General features: G+C 37.3%; 1 protein-coding gene across 4 annotated transcripts in view; it reads right to left on the bottom strand.

Annotated features, from left to right (window-relative positions):
* Positions 1-1,066: 1,066 nt before the first annotated feature.
* Positions 1,067-22,617, bottom strand: part of PUS10 (pseudouridine synthase 10) — a 76,779-nt gene continuing 55,228 nt past the window's right edge. For all 4 annotated transcript variants that reach the window (XM_043917928.1, XM_043917929.1, XM_043917930.1 and 1 more), the window contains exons 9-18: positions 21,549-21,613; positions 19,926-20,011; positions 18,746-18,871; positions 14,953-15,009; positions 14,026-14,102; positions 13,877-13,932; positions 12,731-12,848; positions 8,090-8,232; positions 5,124-5,223; positions 1,067-3,055 (exon numbers count right to left, since the gene is read on the bottom strand). In XM_043917928.1, the coding sequence (XP_043773863.1) occupies positions 3,017-3,055; positions 5,124-5,223; positions 8,090-8,232; positions 12,731-12,848; positions 13,877-13,932; positions 14,026-14,102; positions 14,953-15,009; positions 18,746-18,871; positions 19,926-20,011; positions 21,549-21,613 (867 nt within the window). In that variant the 3' untranslated portion in view covers positions 1,067-3,016. The remainder of the gene's footprint in view (positions 3,056-5,123; positions 5,224-8,089; positions 8,233-12,730; positions 12,849-13,876; positions 13,933-14,025; positions 14,103-14,952; positions 15,010-18,745; positions 18,872-19,925; positions 20,012-21,548; positions 21,614-22,617) is intronic.

The raw sequence follows: 22,617 nt of genomic DNA, 5'->3' as shown, positions 1-22,617 counted from the left end.
TCCCACATCTTGGAATTATAGATCTCACGTGTGGCAACTAAAAAGATACTGCATGCTGCAACTAAGACCCAGTGCAGGCAAATAAATAAATATATAAATAATAAAAAAATAGTAATATTAGTGTTAATTTCCTGATTTTGATAGTTATATTGTGATGAAGTAGAAGAATATCCTTGTTAGAATTTGTCCTTATTTGTAGGAATTACACACCTAGTGTATTTGAGGTGATATATTTCAGGAAAAAACAGTCTTTGTACTTTTCTTACAAGTTTGAAATTATTTCAAAATGAAAAAAATTGAAAAATGTTATAAAATATATTTTCTCTATAATAATAAAGGCTATCGTTTAAAAAAAAATCAACTCAGGAAAGCTTAAAGTTCATTTTCTTATATGGAGTTAAAAATCAAAGAACAGAACCCCATAAGAAAAGATCTATTTAAATAAGATGCTTTTTACAGAAATAGAAATTTAACTTCTAAATTGATTTCACATGATGTGTAAATGAAACCACTTATCTTACTTAGGAAATTTTTCATTTTATCAATTTTTTTTTTTCACTTTTCCAGCTATTCAGTGTTTTTCTTAAAGGGAACAAGACTGTATTTGGGACAAAGAGATACTTAAAGTACAAAGGGCCCTTTCTCTTCAGTGTTACTAAAAAAAAAACAAAAAAACAAAAAAACATTTAAACAAGTTACAGTAGAAGATCACAAAACTAATTTTAAAATATTTTTATATAGGCAAAAAACTATATTGCACTCTTATTACTTAATATTTTCAGTTCTAATTAAACAAAGACCTACATTAATTTTCAACAACCTGTCTCATGAATAGTTGGAATAAGTATATACAGCTGTTTCCTCTTGAAATTTTATATAATCCCAGTATAGTAAGTATAAGAAGTCTTCTAATAATTGCTAAGGAGATTCTTAATTCTTCCATTTGCAGATCTACTAAATTCAAAGCTGAGTCAAGAAGAAACCTACAAGAGACTATTTCTCAAATTATTTAAATCTCTCGTAGCAAAATTTCCCTAGAAATTGAGAAACATTCACACAAAAGTTCTTACGTTTTTACCACAAGTTTATTTCTATTATCCCTTTCTCATTTTCTGGCATTGAGAACAATGAAAAAGTTATTTGCTGTTACCAGGTGGCTCAGTGGTAAAGAATTTGCCTGCCACGCAGGGGACCTGGGTTCAATCCCTGGGTTGTGAAGATCCCCTGGAGAAGGAGCCAGCTACCCATTTCAGTATTCTGGCCTGGAGAATTCCATGGACAGTTCATGGGTTCATAAAGAGTCAGACATGACAGTGATTTTCACTTTCATTCACATATGAAATTTTTTCATGTCAGTTAAAGCATTTTCCTGATTCCTAAAGTTAATGATACAACTTAGTATATCTGAAGCATGTTTTTCTGTTTTTTTATTTGTCTTTGTTGCTGTGAATGGTCTTTCTCTAGTTGCAGTGAGCAGGGGCTACTCTTCATTGCAGTGCATGGGCTTCTCATAGCGGTGGCATCTCTTGTTGCAGAACACAGGTTCTAGGCTCCTGGGCTTCAGTAGTTGTGGCTCACAGGCTCAGCAGTTGTGGTCTATGGGCTAGTTGTTCCCTGACATATGGGATCTTCCTGGACCAGAGGTAGAGCCCATGTCCCCTGCATTGGCAAGAGGATTCTCATCCACTGTACCACAAGGGTAGTTCTAAAGCATGTTTAATGTAGAGATGGGAAACTGAGTAATCCATACTATCCAAGTCACACGTGTTCCAAAATAAGTTCAGAAAGTTGAATCATGGTGATGGAAATTGCACTTATATCTGAAATTTTAATAAGACTCCTTTCTGAAACTTTTTTCTTAATGATCCATCCATTTTCTTTAGGTTGTGCTTATTTAAGGATTTTCCTTTTCAGAGTACCAACTGATGATTAACTAATTAACAAATGGTAATCATATGAGCTCACATGAAATTTACTTGGGCTATTTTTTTGTAAGCTTTACTTGGTATCTAAATTCCAAAAGTCAGTTCTCATGGTTATGTGCATTAAAATGACACTCTAGGTGCCTCCTTCATGTAGGAGGTGCTCAATAATAAGGTTTTCTAGAAAGGACCCTAGCGACCAGGAAACTTCAGTCCTAGTCCCAGATATGGAACTTTAGATGAATTTTAGATAAATCAGTTAACTTCTATTCTTTGGTTTTCATATTTATAAAGTGGAGATGATAATACTCTTATCTACCTGATGAAGATGTTTGCAATTAGATAATATATTGAAGCACTCTGGAATAATATCAGCTTACCTTTGTTTAGCAAGTCAGTTTTTCAGAATCTTATCCCTGGGATTAAAGTCATTGAAGGCACTTGTGTCTCCTCATTTAAAAGTCTCTTGCCATGGTATGCCTCAATACCTAAGGTGTTACTTCCTCTCCCCCAGGAAACATAGTGACAATTCTAGATTGTCAGAATAGTAACTTGGAGTCATTAAGATTTTGACAAATCATACCAAAACAGTACTTCTATTGGTAATAGCTTGCTTGAAGCTTACTGGGAAAAATATGAATGATGTCAGATTTTCATTTGATATCCTAGAATATTATAAGGATACTGTGCTGTATAAGTCTAGAGGTAACTTTTATCAAGATCATTTAAAAAATTTAAAACATGATTTTAACTATCCTATGGAGGGAAATTTTGCTGAAAGAATTTAGAACTTCTCAGATTATCAGAATGTATCCTGTTTTTGTAACTCTAAATGAATGGTTTCATTATTCATAATTTGGCTTGTTGGGGGTTGGAGAAAAATCGTAAGACATCCTTAGAATAATTCAACACAAATTATACACATAGATAGATCCTGAGATGTTACAACAAATTTAAAAATATATAGATCAACATGATCCAAATGATTTCCAAGACACCGTTATGGTGGGTAAAAACAGCCATTTTACAGTGTATGCTGGATGGACGTCCATGCTGAGCTGGAAAAGCCTACTCTTTGTTTCCAAATCTGAAAGCTAGTCATCCAGAGCAGGGGGCCAGTCAACATCTACAGACTAGAAGGAAGAAAACAAGTCATTAACACATTATTGTTCTAGTAAGCATTTACTGGTAATGCTGTATATATTTAATAGTTTTAATATAATGCAACAGAGGAAACTGCATTGGAAGAAAACAGCCATAGAACATCACAATTTAACACTCTAAAATCCACTCTAGGACTTGGGGTTCTTGGACTTGAGGTCTCTTCCTGAATTCACTGAGTATTTGGTTACTCAGTCAGTTATTAATCATACTTTTTGATCAAAACAAGTTTAGAGTATATTTATAAACAAGTCAAGAGTATATTTAAATTTTTAAAATGTTATTTATGGGAAAATGAATGAATGCAGGGGGCAATACCAACCTTCCCTCAAAAGTCTCAGCAGCTTTTAGTCTTCATTTTCCCATCCTGCATCTAACAGTACTACATTTAAAGTAGTCTTTATACTTATAATGTTAAATAAATGTTAATAAAGTAGTACATTTAAAGTAGTCTTTATACTTACAATGTTGTTTGTAACTTAGCAACTAAATGTGAAATAAATCATTATGAAAGATCACCTGAAACTAGAAAAGGATTAGAAATTTGTGCATTCACATTAATAGAATTTTTGTTTCTTTTAATATTGAATTTATCTATCTCTACTCATCCTGGTTTGGCTCTTCTAGAACAAAACCTTGATCTTTTAAGTTATAATGGAATTACAGTAGCAGACTATTAGTCTCAACATAAAACATCATGTCCCAGGCATTAGAAGTATGAAATTGCCTTTTGCCTTAACTACCTAGAGGGCCTAATTTAGAAGTTAAACAAACAAAAACTACAAAAAGCAAACAACAACAAAACTACCATGCCCACATTGTTTTTTAAGACCTAAAGTGTAAAACCTGAAATGACTTAACTTACTAAAAATTATTTTTTTAAGTTAATCTATGAGTCAATACAAGACTTGGGAATTTTTATTAGAAAAGCCCAAATAAGTATTGTGTGTATCTGTATCTTTTACAAATGCCAAGAAATACTTTGGTTTCATTTCAGAGAGTAGCCATAGACCAAACACCTATATATAAATTTATGGGTGGTTTTTCAAGCCTGAAAACCAAACATTACTTATCACAATATCTTGTATGTGTTGAGGGCAGGGGAAAGTAGGCATATTTATTGGGTTTTTAAAGTTCTACATGTGATTGCAGTGGACAGTCAAGGCTGAGAAACTCTGGCCTTTGGCTCTTTGACACTCCTAAGCTATCCTAAGAATTAAGGTCAAAGAAGATGAATGCATTTGGAATTTTCTTTAGAAGATTGTCTTCCTGAAAATGACAGTCTTACTAAGAAGATTCCCTGCAACCCTCAAGGTGCTATCACTGGTTGTCCCACAAGAGGTGTATAAAATCTAACCTGAAAGAACTCAAGGGAAGTGCTGGTAAGGTAAAAATGCTCCAGTGATCATTTGATTACATGGCTATTTTCACACCAGGTAATTATACCCACTTCTTTTCATTTATACTGAGATGATTCCCAAGTGCAAAAATTGCCCCCTCCCTTTTTTTGTGGGCTGGGGGGCTGTTTTTAATCAGATATTTACCAAAGTGCACAACTTGTGACTCAATACCTATTGGTGCTCAAGTGAGGAAAATATTTATGGAGAATTTCCTGAAAGATCCATTCATTCCATCCTTCTAATTAAGAATATAATCTGATTTCAATTCAGATGATATGAACGGAAAATTTCTTTTATACCGTATCATAGAAGCCTTATGGGACTGCTTTTATTTATAACCATTGACTCATCCCATTTTCTATCCCTACTTGTTTCTGAGTAGGCTGTCTTAAATTCTCTACTAAAGAGTCCAAAGGATATGTGAAGGGCACTGAAAACTTTCTTTTCTTGCATGGTTCAAGGGTCTCATTCATATGTAAAGCACAGTTAGTCAACTGGCTATATATTTGTAAGAATCATAAATGAGACCAATTTCAAATATCTATTAAAGTGAACAGTACTATTTGGCTTAGTGCTTCAAGAGCATAATGTTGGCTGAATTCAGTGTGTAAACAGGCATTTCCACAATAAAATGGTTTACCTCAACATCCAGCTCAAGAATGTCTGCAGTCACGTCCATCAGAGAGCCAATGTTTGGCTTGGTTCTTCCAAAGTCTCCATGTACAAACTCTTTAATGTAGCTGAGGTTTGTTTAAGGATAAAATGAAGATAGTCATGTAATACCAACTGTTAGGTGAGATTTGACAGGTTGGAGGGGAAATGACAAACAAAGGCAGAAATGCAACAGAAGGGAGTTTATTTCTGAGCCGTGATTGGGATGTATATCTTAGAAAATACAGCTATGGCAATAAATAAGCTATGGCAAACTGATTCCTACCAGTCTGGGAGCCGACACTGGGGCCTAGGGCCTATGTTTACACCAAACTTACCAAGAGTCATGACTTTTCTTTTGGCTCATCTCCAAGCGCTGAAGCTTGAATATGGTTTTTTAAAATTAACTGTAGTTCAGTGCTTTAAAAAAAAGAACTTCAGCTGTTTTCTTTTTGCCACAAATTCTGTCATCTTTTTGGTCTCATCATTTTTTAGTAATGACAGCAGATACCTGCCAAATGGTAGGTTTTCACAGGGTCACTCATAGTGACATTATTGATGGCTTCTCTTGTAACATGACCCAGTGACACAATAGCAATAGGATGGGAGACAATGTACATATTTAGACTTAATGAAGGTCCTTCAGAAGGATTCTAAATTCTACTTGTTTGCAATTCTTGCATGGTTAGCAATAGAACTAATTGTTTTGTGTGTGTATTTTTCTTATAGATTTTCAAATCTCCAAGTCAGTGACTAATCCTAGAATTATTCAGATTACCTTAATACTCCTTACACAGAACTCGACTATAATCTTAACTGTATTTTACCTGAGAGATATGTTTTTGCCAGCATTCAGTAAACACTCATTTAGCCTATGTTATCTATAAACCAGCAGAATGGCACCCCACTCCAGTACTCTTGCCTGGAAAATCCCATGGACGGAGATGCCTGGTAGGCTGCAGTCCATGGGGTTGCTAAGAGTCAGACATGACTGAGCGACTTCACTTTCATTTTTCACTTTCATGCATTGGAGAAGGAAATGGCAACCCACTCCAGTATTCTTGCCTGGAGAATCCCAGGGACGGGGGAGCCTGGTGGGCTGCCGTCTATGAGCTTGCACAGAGTTGGACACGACTGAAGTGACTTAGTAGTAGCAGCAGTATAAAAATGTAATATAATTTGAATATAAAAGTTTATTCTCATCTGATAAATATAAAGTTAAAACCATAATATGATGATATAAGTCTTCCTCACTTTCTGATAATTTGTTCACTGTACTTTCACCAAATATTTTGACTCAAACATAAGGTATATAGTTATCTAGTTAACTGTCTTCTTTGCTAAACTCATAATTGCTCAACTGTCCCCTTTCACTCACTTCTTTAGAGAGTGCTACTTCTGAGTAGCAATGATGAGGGAGGATGAGAAAAAGTCCCAGAATAATCAACTAAAAGGTCCATAATGGTTTTTATTCATAGTCAGAGGGATGAAGTATAAGTCAAACGAACTAGTTTGGTATGCTGAGCAATATATGAGAAAAATTCACATAATTCTGTGAATTAGGGAATCTAAAGTTTTACCATGTAATAGTCTTCCTTGGCTAATGCCTTAGACTGGTTCTAAAAGTATGTTAGTTAGATTGAAAAGAGATTGGCTTCTCCATAAGACCACTGCATTTCTTCTTAGCACATCAAAACAAATGCTAAAATTAGATGAAAATGTATGTCTTTTATATCTGTGATTTCTCTGAAATTCCACCCACAGTCCATCTACAATAAGCAAATGTGCTTCATGTCCCCTGGTCTAAATAGGTCATCACTTGATTGAAACTACAAAAATTTAGGAGATTTTCGGAGTAAATAACCTGTACCTATTTGGTCAATAACCTGTACCCAGCTTGGTCAGTCCTGGGGTGGAGTAGGGAAGGAGAAGGGGAGAGAAGATTGATGGAAAGGAGAGGCAGACTAATAACAGAAAGACAGTAAGAATGCTATTTGGTAATTAAAACTTGACATATTCCCCCCCTGTTATTATATCCAGTAAGTTATGTCATGAGTTTTATACCAATTAGAAGGTTTCATACTTCATGATATTCAATACAAAACAGCCTCAAACCAAGAAACAAATAAAAACTTGGAGCATTTCTGAAAAATAAACTAAAACTAAGACGAAGGCAGTTCCCTGATATACTTTAACCCAGCAACTAAGATCTGATACAAGGACTTCCCTGGTGGCTCAGATGGTAAAGCGTTTGCCTATAATGTGGGAGACCTGGGTTTGATCCCTGGGTTGGGAAGATCCCCTGGAGAAGGAAATGGCAACACACTCCAGTACTCTTGCCTGGAAAATCCCATGGATGGAGGAGCCTGGCAGGCTACAATCCATGGGGTTGCAAAGAGTCTGACACGACTGAGTGACTTCACCCACTCACTCACTCAAGATCTGATACAAAACCACACAAAGCAGGGTAGGCTACAAACAAATGATTTAAACTGGGACTGTTCTCTTGTTCTGGGCCAGTGGCCAGATAAGTGAAGGTCTGCATGTGAGGTGGGGCCACTCCCATCCACCACCCCTGTTTAATAGTTTGGGGTAGAATGCTGAAAGGACCTAAATGTGGTCATGAATATGTGGCCTGCAAAATGTGTAAAGGCATGAATCAATCAAAAGTGTTCCCTGAGCACTTACTATGCCCTCAGTACCTCAGCATTGTGTAAGACACTACACATTTTAAGGTTCACATTGAATTGGCTGCTGCCTCGTGATTTACAACGTCATTTTGAAAAACAAATTTAATAGGTCAAAATACCTCAGATAGAAAAAAAGAAGATTCTTCTCCAACCCAAACCTTTCCTGAGCAGTTTCAAGATAAGGTTGAACCCCTTTCCTAGGGTGGCATGAATTCTCCCAATAGGATTCTGGCAGGCTTAGTGCTACACAAGGGTGGAAGGATACGTTCCAGCTTGAGTCTTCAGGGAGAGGTGGAAATGGTGCTCGTCCACATAGCGTGTCTCCATGGAGTGAATGATGCGAGTTCTCACAGCCAGGGGCCTCCGGTGAAGGACCCGTAAAGGTGTTTTCTGGTCAATCTTTAAGTCCTAGAGAAGGATATGAGAACCATGTTTCAGCTTTCCTGCCCAGTGAAGCCTGTCTTAGCATCTCCTTTGTCATCCATGGCTCACTATAGATGTTTTCTTAAGGATCCCATCTATTACTATCAGGATAGAAATTAATACTGTAATAAATTGTATTCTCTAAGGTTCAAACTTTGTGGGACTTCCTATAATCTAGTCCACAATTACTTATCTTCTGGGCCCCAGTACACTATTTAAAAACAAACAAAGTATCACTGATACTCTTTTGCTCCAATATTGACAAATTGATTGGACCCTGGAGTGTTATTTTGCCCATTAAACAGAGATCTTCTAGAAGATAATGTTCTTACTTTTTTTCCCCCTAACCCAGCAGAGTGACCTAATAGAATTTCATACTGAGGTGAGAAATGGTATTTATAGAAGACGGACATCAGCGTCACTTGTGTGCCTGGGCAGTGTCCCGTGTTGTAGGAATAATAATATACCTATTCACAGGGTTATTTCTTTTTGTTCTACAAAAGGAAATATCTGGAAACTTAACAGCTTCATCACTGTCTAGGGTGGTGTTTCAGAATAATAATGACAAGTAAACCAGAACCTCTCAATATTTGTCAGCCCAGTTCAAGTTACTTGAGAATTACATTGCATGCTTTTTTTTATAGTTCGGCTTTTTAGGGACAAAGGCTTGGTTTTCTCACAATTAGAGATGTCCTTTTATGTCACAAGATATAGGTTAATATTGTAAAAGGCCAACTAATTCCCAGTTTTAAAAATAAATACTGGGCATAACCAGCAATGTAGGTTCATAAGAACTTTGAATCCTCTGTAATTTCTTGTCGGAACAACTCCTTCCTGATTTATGTGATTAGTAAGTGCCTGAAGCCATGCTGAGAAAAAAAAGATTTCTGTCTGGCCTCTCCTCTATCAAGTTCTCCACCAAGAAAGAAGAGCAGGTTCTGACAAAGACTACACTTGAAATGGTATGACTGCTTTCTTTTATCAGAGCAGTGAGTCAATGGCTCCTCCTAACTTTTGGTTTTTATGATTCTATAATTCTTTGATTTTAGAAGCACTTTGTTCAGATGAGATAAGTTGTCTCCATAAGGTCTAACATTACTCTGGTCAAAAAAGACCAAAAAAAAAAAAAAAAAGGACCAGGCTGAATTATTATAGAATCTATAAAGATATGGTCTCCACTTTAGGGCATAGAATCAGCTGGGCTTTAAAGGTGTGACTAGGTGAGGTGTGCCCTTCCCCTGTTTCCTTTACAAAGAGTCATTCCTGGGACTCTGACCCAGAAGCAGGCAATGGAGTTAACACTGAGCCAGAAGACGCACCACTGCTTCCAACACAGCACTCAGACTGACACACACTCGTGCATCTTTTTGGACTCTTGGTTTTTTAGTGAACAAAATGAAACCACTTCATTTACTCCAACACTGTGCTCTGCTTCCCCATACTGCTGAATTTTTCAGAAACACACATAAATATACACAAGTGATTTCTTCCTTACAACTAGATTGCCCTGGACTTCCCTGGTGGTCCAGTGGTTGAGAATCTGCCTGCCAATGCACGGGACATGGGTTTGATACCTGGTCTGGGAAGATTCCACATGCCACGGGGCAGCTGGGCCTGGGACAGAACTACTGAACCCAAGCTCAAGAGCCTGTGTTCCACAACGGAAGAGGCCACCACAATGGGAAACCCGTGTACCGCAACTAGAGAGCCCATTTTCATCATGAAGGTCCAGCGCAGCCAAAACACACACACACACAAAACTAGATTGCCCTTCAAAACAGAGGAGACAAACAGTAAATCTGAAATGACCTTTTTCCAGAATGGGGCAGTAATCAGTTTTTATATTTTTGATGCCAATAGGAATATCTGAAAAACGTTTTAACCCTAGCACTTTAAGAAAATGATTAGATGTTAGTTGTCATCAGTCCACAGGGCTGTGGTCCATTAAAATAGACCTTTTCACTACTTAGTGTGTACCTATAACAATCATCTCTCAGCATTGTTTCTGAATTAGCTCTATGGCTACTCCCAAACTGTCAATCTGTTGTTAAAATGGGTTTCTATTTTCCCCACAGCATTCTAAATGATATGTACACATGTCATGGAGTAGAGGCTTAGAAATTTGTTTCACAATCTTAAAGAAATTTGTCTTAGTAAAACTATCATTCAAAAGACTCTCAATAATAGAGCCAAAAGCCAAAGGGCCTTAGATATGAAATCACCAGAAGCCAAGAAGTGGAGGGCCCACTGAGGATCATCTAGTCCACCAGTCATTTTATAGATGAACTTCTCTCAGTAGGTGAATGACATGCATGTTTTCACCAAAACACTCATTATTAAAATAAACACTATTCTGCACCTTGCTTTTCCCCCAAATGTTACAAGTCATAGATGTAGACCTACCTCTATCTTTTTTTTCCCAACAGTTTTAGACATATATACATACAACAACACAAATTAAATGGGATCACATGTTGTTTTAGTTTTTTTTAAACAGTTGTATAATATTCCAACATGTTCTACCATTTCCTTATCAAAGGAAATTTACTTTGTTTACAGTTTTGTTGATTTTCTCACTCTGAACAAAGTCAACAAACATCCTTGTGCACATATCCTTATACACTGAAGTTTTATTTCTTCAGGACAGATTGCCAATAGGGAAAGTACTGGGTAGACCATTAAATTTTTTATTTTCACAGTCACTGCCACATTGTTTTCCAGAAGGCTAAAACACTTATATTTCTATTGAAAATATAGGTAACTAGCCTTCTCCCTCCAACCAACAGGCATTCTTAGCCTCAGAAGAATAAAGCGATGTCTTATTGTTACTTCAGTCTAGAGGTGAAGTATCTTTTCAAATGATTCTTGGCCATTTGGAGTTGCCATTTTTTCAGTTGTCTGTTCAAATAATTTGTCCAGTTTTCTCTATTGGGTATTTGTGTTTTTCTTAAGTATAAATCCTATTTATGGTATTTCTTTTGCCATACAATTTTTTTGTACAGAGTCATACATATGTGTATATATAACCACACACTTATGTGTGTGTCTAAATCACAATGTATCATCCTCTATATATTCTTTTATTATTATTATTTTTTTTAATTTATTTATTTTTGGCTGTGCTGGGTCTTCATTGCCACACACAGGCTTTCTCTAGTTGTGGCGAGCAGGGGCTACTCTCTAGTTGAGGTGTGCAGGCTTCTATTTGCTGTGGCTTCTCTTGTTTTAGACCACGGCTCTAGAGTGCGTGGGCTCAGTAGTTGTAGCACACAGGCATAGTTGCCCATGGCATATGGAAACTTCGCAAGTCAGGGATAAAACCCGTGCCCCTGCATTGACAGGCAGATTCCCAACCACTGGACCACCACAGAAGTCCTTTATATTCTTATAGCTTGTTTTTTTTTTTTCTGCTTTAGTATTCATCAGGAACATTTCCCTTTGTCAATGAATATTCATCTTCCATAAAATTTCTAACATCTGGCTAGTAATAGTCCATCATACCAGATAAGTCGTAAGATTAAACCAGTCCCCTCTAGATTTTTACAAAATATTGCCCATCTAAACAATGTTGTGATAACTACATATTTGTGCCCATTTATGCTCATTCCTTGCATGTGAAAGTCAGTTATCTTTACAGGAAGAGGTGGGGGCAGGTGGGAAGAAATACTCAACTGAACATGTAGATCCTCAAGAGCAACATCCTCATGTGAAGGAAAATCCAGCATGTGCCAAAACATCTGTGCCCTACATATATCACCCTGACATATTTATTTACAATATGTTTTATCTGTGCAGTTAATCTGAGCACCAATTCTATTAGATAAATTCTGTTTTCTGTTTCCTTTCTGCAGATGGGTCAAATATAATAATAGCATTGTTGAGTGTTTTCTATATGCCAGATCCTATTGTAAGGGCTTTATATGACTAAACCTGTTTAATTCTTCTAACTAATTTTATCGATGAAGAAACTGAAACACAAAGAAGCTAAGCAACTCATCCAAAGTCATACAACCAAGAAATGCAGAACCAAGATTTGTACCCAGGTTATCTGTTCTCGGAGTCAAGACTCCTAATCAATAGCAACACTGCATCTCAGACAGGTTAGATGAATTACTCAGTCATTTAAGGAGTAAATGGCAAAGTCAGAATTTAGAACCAGGTTTCCCAGTCCCCTGGTGGCTCAGTGGTAAAGAACCTGCCTGCCAATGCAGGACACATGGGTTCCATCCCTGAGTCGGGAAGATCCCCTGGAGAAGGAAACAGCAACCCTCTCCAGGATTCTTGCCTGGGAAACGCAATGGACAGAGGAGCCTGGCAGGCTACAGCCAAGGGGTTGTAAAAGAGTTGGACATGATTTAGCAACTAAACAACAGCATCAACTCAAGAGTCCCCAAAACCAGTGTGCTATGACTTGGTAATAAATGAGAAGACAAAAGACTTTTATAGTCAGTAGAAAAATAAAAGAATTAGAGCACTGAACTACCTTTATGTCATCTAGGAATTCAATGTCCTTCCTCTGTATTGCTTTATTTGTCCATATTAAGGCACTGTAGGTCTTGGTCTTCTCCTCTTCACCTTCTTTCATATGTCCTATTGCCTCTCTAAACAAAAACAATAAAAGAAAGTTTGTCTGAGTTTATAAAATACAGATAAGCCTTGCCCCAAACTTCTCTTTCTTTAAAAATAGCTTTAGTGAGATATAATTTACATACAATTCCCCTGTTTAACTGAACGATTCAGTGATTTTTAGTACGTTTACAGAGCTGTGCAGCAATTACCACAATCTAATTTTAGAATACTTTAATCACCCCAAAAGAGAAACTCCACACCCAACTGCAATCACTTATTCCCCATTTCCCCCAGCCGTTGGCAACCACTAGTTGACTTTATATCTCTATAGACATCCCTACTCTGAACATTTTATATAAAATGTGAATACTGTAAAATGTACAATATATGGTATTTGATGTCTGGCTTCTTCATAATGTTTTTAAGGTTCATCCACGTTGCCACATGTATCAGTACTTCAAAGTGAAGTACTGATATTTTACCACTGATTTTCCACTGTATGGATATATCATTTTGTTTATCCACAGACATTTTGGTGGTTTCTACTTTTTTGCTATTGTGAGTAATGTGACCATAAGCATTCATGCAGAAGTCTCTGTGTGGATGTACATTTTCACTTCTCATGGGTATATAGCTAGAAGTGGAACTACTGGGTCATATGGTTACTCTATATTTAACCTTTTGAGAAACTGCCAAACTGTTTTCCCAAGTGGTACTAGTTACAATCCCACAGCGATGTATAACAGATCCAATTTCTCCACATTCTTGCCAATACTTGCTGTTTTCTGTCTTTTTTGTTAAGTGGGATCTCATTGTGGTTTTGATTTGCATTTCCCTAATGACTAATGATGCTGAACACTTTTTCATGTATTCACTGGCTATTTGTATATCCTCTTTGGAGAAATGTGCACTTAACATTCTCTCCATTTTTAATCGAGTTGTTTTCTTATTATTGAGTTGCAGGAGTTCTTTATATATCCTGGATACAAATCCCTTATCAGATAAATGATGTGCACCCAAAACTCCCCTCTTGAGACATCACCAGTGAGCCTACCCTTACCTTGTGACAAGCTGTAAGTCACGGACTTGGATTTTGTTAGATGAGTTATTAATTTTCTGTAGTATTAGAAAAAGAAAAACAATTAGCAACTCTAGTTCAGTTACAGAGTTGCAGAAACATGACAATTTCCATGTCATGAAGTGGTTTACCTGCTGAAGTTCCTTAATTTCTTGTGAAGTGAAATGTACTCTATGAGGATTCACCAGCTCAATTGCAAAGGGCCTTCCTGGCAGCACACACCCCGTCATGAAACAGAAACGTGTTGATGGAGTTAACATTTGGGCTAATGCAAGAGGGTTAGGAGGTGTGAAAAAACGAGTTGAGCTCTAGGGGACGGAAAGTTCAGTGACATGACTACATCTGGGGGAGGGAAGAATGTGTGAAAAGAATCAAGGGGTTTTTGGGGGGCTGCTAAACCCCAATACAGGCAATATGTGAAAATGACTGCTTTCCCAAAAGTCCATGAACGAGCCTGTGTTAATTTACAAAATCACGTCCAAACAGCCACTAATTGACTTGGTTACACTAATGTAACATTGTCATGTGCAGCAAAGCCCAGGTATACCAAGTTGAAATACATTCTCCTAGACTAGTGAAATGAAAAGCTGAGATTCCATGAGAAGAAGGGACTATAAATCTAGAATAGTTCAGGATTCCTCTCATCATCTTCCTTGTAATGCAATAATATAAAATGAGAAAAATGAAGGCTAAGAGAGCAAGAACACCTTTTCAATGAAGATGTGCACTCTGAAAACTGTACTGGTACTGAAATGTTATTAAAAGGAACAATGAGTAATCAGACTTTTGGAAAAAATCAAGTACCTGTTTGTTAATGCACAATTGTAAAAGTCCCTTATAACCTATAGGTATGCAATAAAGATGGCCTCTGAAGAAATGATCCCTGTTAAAACATAATCATATAATTTACAAGGATAGCTCCAAAATCCACAAGGCTTCCTCTCATGGAGAAGCTCTGGGCGCCAACTTTGACTGACTAAGTGACTACAGAAAACCTGCTGCCCAAAAAGGGTGATAATCTGAAAGTTAGTTCTAGTCAAGTGATGTCGCAATCTTACCATTTCCTAATGTTCTCACATCTACATCTTCTCTTCCAGAGGAAGAAAAATTAAAACCTTTGGAAAGAAGATAAAGAAAAAAAAATAAAATCAGCGACATAATAGTCCTAAAACTTTCATTCCCACCCTTGGTAGAAACCCAATTTGTCTTAATCTACAGAAGAATCCCAAGGAATAGTCATCATCACAACTCTAGTCCTAATCTCTACTGAAAATAACAATGATAATAATAAATACTATTTATTGAGTACTTGTTACATGTTAGACACTGAGCTAAAATTCTGCATACATTATTTCATTTATTCCTTACTGTAATCTTATGAGGTAAGTATTAAATGAAAGAACACCAAGCTTCTGAAAGGTTAAGTACTTTCCCCAAGGTAACACAGTTAAAGGGCAGAGGTCAAAGCCACATCTTTCTTATCATCCCATGCCACCATCCCACGGGAAAGCCAAAGGCAGAGCACTGTTTGGAGAAAGGCCCTGCTACCAAACTGGCTACAAACTTATGGTGAAAAATTTATCTTTCTTCTTTTTCTTAAAACAAAAGAAAACAAAATAAAAACAGTATTTGAGAATTAAACTCCATGAAAGGAAGGGAAAAGAAAGTGTTTGACTCTAAAACCAAATTCATTATATAAGCAAACTTAAGCTGGGGCCACAATAAAACTAGTATATATTTTAAGATAGATGGATCATCACAGACTAAAAGCTACAAATACTGGGGTGGGAAAGTGGAAATACGGAGCGGAGCAGAGGGTGGAGGGAGTGGTTCCAGGACAACTTTCTTAGATGCAGAACCAGCTGATGATTTTACCAGAGCAAACATTACCATGAGCAGGCTGTAGTTTGTCTTATACCTGCACACCTCCATCCCCAGTCCAACCTCAGGGAACTAGGGCCCTACAGTGACTGAGCCATAACCTGTGGCTGATGGGGTGGAGGGAATGAACAGGACACAAAGAGGTAGATCTCCCCGTGACTCCTCAATCAGATCAGAAACCTCAAATTCATAAATAAGCCCATAAAGCTTCCCCAAAATTCCAGCCCATCAACAAGAAAGAAGTATAGAAAAATAGGCTCTTGAGAAGCCCAAAGAAATATTAAATCCAGACTAAGGGAGAAAGGGTATTTATTACATCTTTTAGAAAAAATGTTGCAAATTTGGACCCTACACTGAGAAATACTTTGGGGGTCAAACTTTAGAACTTTATTTGTATGCAATCATGAATAACAAGTTTAGGAGGGTTCACGGAGAAGGCAATGGCACCCCACTCCAGTACTCTTGCCTGGAAAATCCCATGGATGGAGAAGCCTGGTAGGCTGCAGTCCATGGGGTCACTAAGAGTCGGAGACAACTTCACTTTCACTTTCACTTCTCACTTCCATGCACTGGAGAAGGAAATGGCAACCCACTCCAGTGTTCTTGCCCGGAGAATCCCAGGAATGGAGGAGCCTGGTGGGCTGCCATCTATGGGGTCACACAGAGTTGGACACGACTGAAGTGACTTAGCAGCAGCAGCAGCAGCAGAGGGGTTCAGGATGGGGAACACTTGTGCACCCATGGCTGACTCATGTCAATGTATGGCAAAAACCACTACAATATTGTAAAATAATTAGCCTCCAATTTAAATAAAAAAAAAACAAAACTCATATTATGCCTTGCCTTATCCCCCATATCCTGTGAGTTCTACCAACTTCTCAGTGGAACAGATATTTCAAACAACAACAAAACCAAGGACAAGAATGATCAGGAACGACAGTGATCAGGAAAAACAAGGACAAGAATGATAAGGGGTTCAGAAGTCTGTAGTGACCCTCATACTTGGGGACAGACAGACAATGGGACTGAAGGATGAGCCGAGGTCAGATGATGATGGCCTCAGAATATCAAGTTATATAGTTTGGACTTCACCCTGTAGCTGAAGCATTGACCAGTTTTCAGCAGGCAACTGACATGACAAATGTTTATTCAATAAGTGAAGTAATAAATGTATTGGGAAAACATTTCTTAGACACATTGGTTTTGAGAGTATATCAAAGTTTCACTTATTAACTAGAGAACTGGCAAGTAGAGAATATGACGTGCCAGTCTGAAGTGACTGAAAAACAAGTTTGTATCTCCCACTGAGGGGAAAGACCCTTTATAGAAGTAGTTAGGCTGCTTCATGCAATACTGGTTTATTTTTATAGAGCGTAAAGTGTAGAGGTACAACAGTCATAACCATCTTCCCAGAGCTGTCAGATGTGAATCACAGAAGTGACAAGTAATATATCTGAGAAGCACAAGTTTAGCAAACTGATGCTACTAATCAGGGATTTCAGACAACAAGGTTTTATTTCATGACAAGGAGCCAATTAGCACAGAGGCCCAGAGGTCTGCTTTTTCTCAAGTGCCTCTTTATAAATTTCCTAAACATACAATTACAGTTTGCTTTCTTCTCAGTTTGGGGACAATTTTTTTTCCTTCTCAAGTGGACTATAACAAGGAATCACCTCATGAGGGACTGCAAGGGGGAAACATACAGGTGTTCCAGAACCCCTCTATAGCCCTCTTGCTAATGGGGGATTCCTTGGAACCCAAAAAATCAGAACTAAATCTTATATCTTCTTACAGAAGGGAAATAAGATGGCCCCAAAAAAGAGTTTGAAAGAGACTTTTCATGCTAACGCTTTATTTTCACTTCTTTGTAACTTGACTAAGTCTTATGAAATAACCAGTATATAAATATTAAATTAAGTAGGTAAAAGTTCATGGCAATTGCCCTGAGTCTTTACTGTTAAGATTTTGGAAAATGTTAGGTTGCTAGGTTACTTTCTTTTCCATTCAGTAAACAGTTCTTAAAGGCCTTTTAAAAAGGGCCCACCTACCTGATAGGCAACAAATTATACAAGGGATATGGCTCTGAAGTGCTTCTCTTTCCTTTTGACAAGCAGAGAGCTGGACGGGATAGGGCATCTCATTTTGATCACTTGTCTGCCTTTACTAAAGCACATTTGTCTAAGGTTTGCCAGAGACAAAGATAGATGTCTAGCTGGTCTTTCAAAAAAGATGTTTTAATTATGCCAGGAGACCTACTCCAAAGAGTATGATATACTTACTCACTGACTATGTTTTTTCCTGATATACAACATGATTTCCCCTGGTTGAAATCTTAGTCTCTTTCCTCTAAGTCTAATCCTGGGTGAAATCAGAAGGTTTTTTGCTCCTTTGACCTGAGAGCCTATTGAGACAAAGAAAGCATATTCCTGACAGGGTCTGACTCAGCCCACAAACCTGGGCTTGTTAATACCTAAGAAATTACAACAACACTACTATTAAGTCTTTGTGAAATAGTTGCTGTTGATCTATCTTCTCTAGGTCTGAACTCTATTCTAGGACATTTTAGCTGTTAAGACAGAAGCCAGGCATTTGCCAGTGGTTACTCTTGAATAAACAATGGATATGGAAGCTGTGTTTTAATTTCCTCATATTCCCAGTAAGAGGCTGAGGCTAAGGTGTCCCAAGGTCAGAGCTTAAGTACATTCATTGAAAGTAGTTTCAATTGTTTTGAATTTGCCCAGAAAAAGGCAAATGAGTAGTCTTGAGAGAACAGAGAAATCTTAGAGCAGCTTGGCTCAAATCCAGCCCTGGGCAGAGGAGCTCAGGACACGGCAATCCCTATTCACAGGAAGCTGCCAGGCAAGGGGCCCAGACTTGGTGTTGGTTTACAAAATACGGAAATCTTTCCTGCCATCTCCAAGAAGTCTATTTGTGAACAAACATTTAAAACATGAATATTATAACACTTACTTTCTGCTTTGAACACTTTCAAAAGATGGTCTGAAATTAATTCTTCCACTGAAGATTCCAGCTTCCTTTCTCCATCAATTATCCAAGGAGTTTGTGGTAGATTCCTGGAGTATTTATTATATCTCCCTGACAAAGAAATATAAAGGTTACCTAGCTGGGATGGTGTGATTAACACAGCAGAATAAAAAAGAAAGTAACAACTATCCACTAAGTGCCAATATTCTAGGTGCTATGATACAAAACAAGGCTTAGCCTTCGACTAACTTATAATCTAATTTAGTGACTTAGCACATACACATAATTCAATGAAAAAATTTAAGGTGGCAATAGAAGAGATGGCTAAAGACACAGTATGAATCATCAATGAGTTCTAAAGGAATGCTCAGTATACTTATTAACCTGACTGACTGAACAAGTTACAATATTATGGAACACACCAAGGATCGTTAAAAAAAGAGCAACTACTGCTTTTACGCCTGATTGATAATACTCTCAGTGTAAGAGTCATTGGTGATAATGTATTCCAAAGAGTTCAAAATACAGGAAATTTTGAAGTTTTTATAAGTTAAAAAAAAAAAGAAAACACCCTAACAGAATATGACTCACTGTTTCATGAATAAAGCTACGCCGAGGCAGGTAGCTTTTATTACCCCAGGGCAGGGTATTATAGTCAAGACTAAAGAGCGATTTCATTTCAGCTATTATTATGAAACAGCTGTAGCTTTCAAAACAAAACTGTCTAACCAGATTTACCTCTTGGGAACGTCAATGCAACTATTTCTTTTTCTAAGCAGAAGCCAAGTGTTTAGCCACTTTGCAGATAAATTTTTTTTTCACAATTGACTTCATGTTGTAAAACATCCTCTCTGTTCTCTTGATTAGTTTTTGGTCTGTACATCTACTCATATTTCTACTTGGCCATCTCTGATGAAAACTGTTAAAATCTGGGATGTATCATTTCCTTTTGGCATGGCATTTTAAATATCAAATCTCTTTAGTGTTCCATTAGAATACTTATAAAATCTAAAATAAACTTGACTATCAGGTCTAGTGCTTAAAAGAGTTAACTAATCAGAAACTAATAACAACAATAAGGAGGAAACAGAGGAGGAGTCAATTGAGTTTTTCAGAAAGGAGAGACAATTGGCAGTGTAAGTATATTCTAGACTAAGTGTTTTACCAGCCACAAAAACAGCACCATGAGCACATTCAATTTCAAGAACAGTGCATACAGCCTTTGGTGAGTCTGGAGGACAAGGAAACTGCCTGCAAAACAAAATAAATTTTATAGCTACTATTTTCCAGATATGATATTGAACCACAACATAACTAAGATGAATCAGCATTGCCTGAGATGCACAGAGCTTGAGTCTCTCAAGGACTAAGCCTCTCCCATTTTTTAAATTTTGGGACTGTAAGGGTCTTCTGGGCCTCTGGAGGACCACTTTTAATACATGAGAATTGCACTAAGTAAATGAGGGCTCTGCTAATAACATTCAGACTCAGGAGGCCTCATGTTCCCAGATAACAGTTTTCAACATCAGCATTGAGATTTGGGGGGGGAAAAATCCCCACATATGTAATAGTAGAAGCCTCTTCGGGTTCATTTTAGTATCCATGAACACTTGCTGCTGCTTACAAAATCCTTAATCATTTGGGTAAAGCTGGTGTGCAGTCAGAGACTGGTCATGTGAGTATGGCACACCTGTGGGGAGGGTAGTCTGCCATTTTTCTCTCTTTTCATTTCAACTAGGATCTTGGAAATCAGACCACAGACCCAGAAAAAGTGAAATGTGGCTGATTCTGTCCTTTAGCTAAGAAACTTCAATCCAGTTGAGGACAGACAGGAGAAAGCAATGTATGACTTTATTCTCTGTCCACCATCTGGGAACTTCCAAGAACTGGAGTCTCTCTATAAATGACTAGATGTGTATTTAATCCAAAATGCTTGTGTTGAAATTTTCAGTTTCCCAAGATGTCTTAACAAAGAAATCACTTAGAAACTCAGGCACTACTGCTTGTAGAGAGTAACTGTCTTTTGTTTCTAAAATTTAACAGGGACTTCCTTGTCGGTGCAGTGGTAAGGACTCCACATTTCAACTGCAAGGGGCACAAGTTTGATTCCTGGTGAGGGAACTAAGATCCTGCACAGCATGGTCAAAACAACAAAAAAAAACTTAATAAAAATATTTATATTCTGAGACATGTTTAGTCAGCAAAATATATGACACCTTCCTCATAACTTCCTTTTTTGAAATTTATTCAAGGCTATTCTGGAAGGATAACTATGGTAATATCTTATTAAATGACATGAACACACTGAGTATTAAAATCTAAGATTTATTGTAGTTCAGCATACTTTAGCAAGAAAGGAAACTCATGAGCCTTTTCCTCTCTCTTCTGGAGATGTACAATAATAGGAAAGCCAGGATGAGGGATGTAATGGGGCTAGTACTAGCCTGGAGAATCAGGAAACCTGGCTCAACATCCAACACTCAATCTTAGGCAAGTCAACGTCCACTTTGGACCTCAATGTTGTTGTTGTAAAGTCGCTAAGTCATCCTCTTCTAAAAGAGACAAGTTGGACATGATTCATAAATCCAAATATTAATTTGAGAAACATTTATTGAACACCACTACATGCCAGATACTGAGCCAGGAACTGGGGATATAATGGGGGTTAAGACACAATTCTGATCCCGAAAATACATCCAGTCTTGTTTCGGAGATAATCCAGATAATTTCTAACATTCCCTTTATTCTAAATTCCATGATTATTTCTTATTTCTATACTTCTACTTACTTGCGGAAATCCTCTTCTTTTATCTTATTCAAAGCTTTCATAACTGCCATTCTAGTGAATACTGACTATATAGGGTAAAATGAAAAGAAAAAAAAAAAACATTTTATCACCTATATAAGAAAACATCCGAGTTGAAACAGAACATGGTTGGAGAAATTATAATCATTTTAAACCATACTTAAAAGGGAGAAATACTTACTAGCTTCAAGAAAATAAAGAAAATACAGCACAAGTGTCCATACTGTCAGTTCTGTGACTGGATGCTTCTCTTCAATTTATCCTATGTCTATAATATCAGGTGGATCTAGAGAATGTTTTCTTCACTGCACTATCCCACTGCCCTCAAAATGTGGTATTTTTCAAATACAAAAAAATGATGACATGGCAGGAAATGTGCTTCGAATATTTCTTCCGAGACCTCAAAAGAAATTTAGATGGACCCATCTCTCTTTTCTTCTCTACATTCCTTCAGGGGTCACAGTACATAATTTAGGAGTTGGCTGCCAGGATAAGGGGTAAAACAGAGCCAACTAGCATGTCTTGACATCCAGCAATTCAGTATCACTCACTAATCACAGACAAAGTAAACAAAATCCACTATGCTGAATAGAAGGGGATCTACAAATGTTCCACTTTGGATTTTTTAAAACAAGGAAAGCCAAACTTCATGGTAGACATACCAGAACTAATTAGTGCATATTCTTGTGGTCACTGCGATAAGTTACAATTATTTCTTCTGCTGTGAGAAAGTACACTTGACTGAAAATAGGAACAATGTGGATCTCTAAACATCTCAGCAATGATTTCCTAAACCATACTCTGTCACAGGGTTAGAATAAAAAATTAAGTGCCTGTTTGTTAAGATATGAAATCTTAACCCTGGAAGAACCTTAAAAGGTCATTCAACTTATTCCCAGCCATCATGCCGGAAAACTACACTTAAGACTAAACAACACCTACTGGCCAAATGGCATGATGTCTGTGATGGTTTGACAAAAATTTCCTTACTCTATTATTTGACGCTGGTACTTACATACTTGCTCAAAGATAACAAAAAATAAAACTAGAT

This window comes from Cervus elaphus, chromosome 11, assembly GCF_910594005.1.
Source record: "Cervus elaphus chromosome 11, mCerEla1.1, whole genome shotgun sequence".
Lineage (NCBI taxonomy): Eukaryota > Metazoa > Chordata > Mammalia > Artiodactyla > Cervidae > Cervus > Cervus elaphus.
This window is presented reverse-complemented; position numbering and strand designations above follow the sequence as displayed.